The sequence below is a fragment of the Pinus tabuliformis genome, chromosome 1_2 (genome assembly GCF_031772625.1).
Source record: "Pinus tabuliformis cultivar Carrire ecotype Pingquan chromosome 1_2, CPIR1, whole genome shotgun sequence".
In the NCBI taxonomy this organism is placed as follows: Eukaryota; Viridiplantae; Streptophyta; class Pinopsida; order Pinales; family Pinaceae; genus Pinus; species Pinus tabuliformis.
In genome coordinates, this window is record NC_142298.1 from 648360827 (window position 1) to 648363729 (window position 2903).

General features: G+C 44.9%; 1 protein-coding gene across 1 annotated transcript; it reads right to left on the reverse strand.

Moving 5' to 3' along the window:
• Positions 1-1264: 1264 nt before the first annotated feature.
• On the reverse strand, positions 1265-2275 carry LOC149207353 (uncharacterized). The gene has a single exon (XM_089398011.1). It carries the CDS (start codon positions 2273-2275, stop codon positions 1265-1267), a length of 1011 nt encoding a protein of 336 aa, XP_089254137.1.
• Between the last annotated feature and the right edge of the window lie 628 nt (positions 2276-2903).

Sequence of the window (2903 nt, forward strand, 5' to 3'; positions counted from 1 at the left end):
ACATCCAATAGACTGGTGTGGCTTCCAATACTGATTTGATTAGAATCAATCTTCCAGCCCTGGATAGGAACCTATGACACCAAATATTGATTCTTTTCTCTACCTTGGTGATAAGCCAGCTCCAGTCTGCTATTTTGTATCCATCAGGCTTGAGCCTAAAGCCTAGATACTTCAGCCCATCCTTTATATCATTGACTTGAAATGGGAATTTTTGAAGTGCGAGTTGTATTTCCTACTGGGAGCATTCTGAGGATGAGATGGTAGACTTTCCCCTATTGATATCCATCCCAGTGGCACTGCTGAAAAGATTTAGGATCTCAATCATGGTTGTAGTGTCCTGAACACTTCCACTAAGGAAGATAAGAATGTCATCCACAAAGAGGAGATGTGTCAGGTTGAAATTATCAGTGATCTTTAACCCCCTGAGTCTCCCTCTTCGTTTTTCAGAATCGATCAATCTACTCAATCCTTCCATGACCAGAAGAAAGAGTAGAGGGGATAGTGGGCATCCCTATCTTATGCCCCTTGTAGCATGAAAGGAGGGAGTGGCGGAACCATTGATGAGGATAGCAAAAGATACTGAGGATATGCATCCCATGATCCAGTTCGAGAAAGCCAGGGGGAAGCCCAAATGGGTGAGGATCATTCTTATGTATAACCAACTGACTTTGTCAAAGGCTTTCGATAAATCTATTTTGAGAGTCAGTCCTTTGAGCTTCTTGAGTTTAATTGAGTGTAGGGCTTCCTGGGCCGAGCCAATAGCTTCCTGTATATGTCTGTGATGAAGAAATGCAAATTGTTCCTGGGATATGTGATTAGATAAGATGGGCTTTAAGTGGTTGGCGATGATTTTGGATATGATTTTATAAAGGCAATTGCACAGAGAAATAGGCCGGAAGTCATTGAAAGAATCAGGGGAGTTAGTTTTAGGGATCATATCAAGGTAGGTGGAATTTAGTGGGGCATAGATACGGCCTAGGATTCTGCTTTCTTCAATGACCCCGAGTAGATCTTGCCCCAAAATATCAAGAAATGTTGTGTAAAATTCAACAGGCCATCCATCTGGGCCTGGACTCTTGTCCCTCTTAAACCATTTAAGGGTGCTCTCTAGCTCCCCCATTGAGACAGGTTTTAAAATATCTTCTGTGTCATCTGGATCCACAAATCTAGGGAAATGTCCTGCCAGGTTAATGATTTCAGGGAGAGTGGTGGCAAGGGGGGCTGTGAACAGTTCTTTGAAATGTGAATTACCCAACCTTGCTAACTAGGGGTGGGTGGAGGCCCAACCATCCCAATCTCTTGGTAACTGCCAGATGGTATTTGTAGCTTTTCTACCATTGGCGAAGTTATGGAAAAACTTTGTGTTGCCATCACCAGCTTGAAGCCAGATAGCTCCGCTTCTAAGTCTCCAAAGTTCTTCTTTTTCCAATAAGATCTTTGCTTTCTGTGATTCCAGATTGACTAAATGAAGCTTTGTATCACTTGAGAGGTACCCAAGCCCCTTATCATCAGTAAGGTAAGCAATCTGTTCTTCTAAATCCTTCAGGGTCTGTTCATCCCTCACTTTTTTCCTTTTTGACCAGTCTATAGTAAGTGTTCTGAGCTTGTTTAGACGACCACAGAAGTCAACAGCTTTATTTTTCTCCCTGAGAGGGGGTTGAGCAATCCAAAAATTCGAGACAAGTTTGAGATAGTCCGGGTCTTTTAAGTAGCCAGCGTTGAATTTGAATGGAGCACAAGGTTTCTTGGAAGGCCCCAAGGCTTGAAGAAATATGGGCGAATGGTCTGACAGTCCACCTGACCCGACCCATTGCCTGAAAAGGTTGAGAGATGGGAGGAGATCTTCATGAATAAGAAATCGATCCAGCCTCCTAGCTAGGGCCGCCTCATCGATTCTTCTATTATGCCATGTAGGCAATTTTTTGTTCATGGGAACATCAATGAGTTTATGGTTTTCCAGGAGAAATCTCATCTGGTCTGTGATAGGGTCGATTTGAGAGTGGTGACCCCAGGATTCCTCGTTCCCAAGAGAAAAATTTAAATCACCTCCAATGATGGTGGAGCTTGTAATAAGAGAGCTATCCAGGAAGGAGTGCCAAAAATCGAGCCTGTTCTGATTTGGTGCATATATGTTTATGACTCGAAAATGAATCCCCAGGTCACTCGCAAAAACATCCATGCCTAAGAAACCCTTCCCACCCCAGGAGGAAATAGGTTTTATCGATCTGGGGTTTATACCCAAGGCGAGTCCCCCTGATCTGCCTTCAACATCCATTCCTTGGAAATACCAGCCCGGGAGGAGGGAGAGAAGGGTTTTGGTTATAAATTCAGAAGATCCAAGGGTTTCCTGGAGGAGGAGGATGTCGCAGTTGGAAGTGCTCAATAGTCGCTTGAGAGCCAATCTCTTTTTGGGGTTGGCTAGTCCCCTACATTTGAAGGGAAGCTAGATCATGGGGGAACAAGGACGGAGGGCTCCGATTCTCTAAGTTCCCTTTCAATAGTGGATTGATGACCCTGTGCAACATTAGCCACCACGGTCTTGATGGCTTTTGCAAGCTTGTATGGTCGCCCTCTGGAGGGTTTGGGATCTGAAGTCATGGGGGTAATACCCAAACCGAGGATGGGGGAAATGGGCTGAGATCTGGAACGTAGGTTGTAAGGATGGGACCCCAAAGCAGAGGGGGGAGAGGAAGGTAGGGGAGGGGGAGATGTTCCCCGTATAGATGGAGGCATAGTGGAGAAAGAGGGGGGGAGTGATAATGTTACAAATAATGTTGGGGAGAGAGCGCAAAGGAGAGGCAGTGGGATGAGATGGATTATGAAGAGTAAAAGGAACATCATTTGAAAGAAATGCAGAGGTCATAGGAGCAGAGTCATTACCCGGAGAAGGAGCAGTTCCCTTT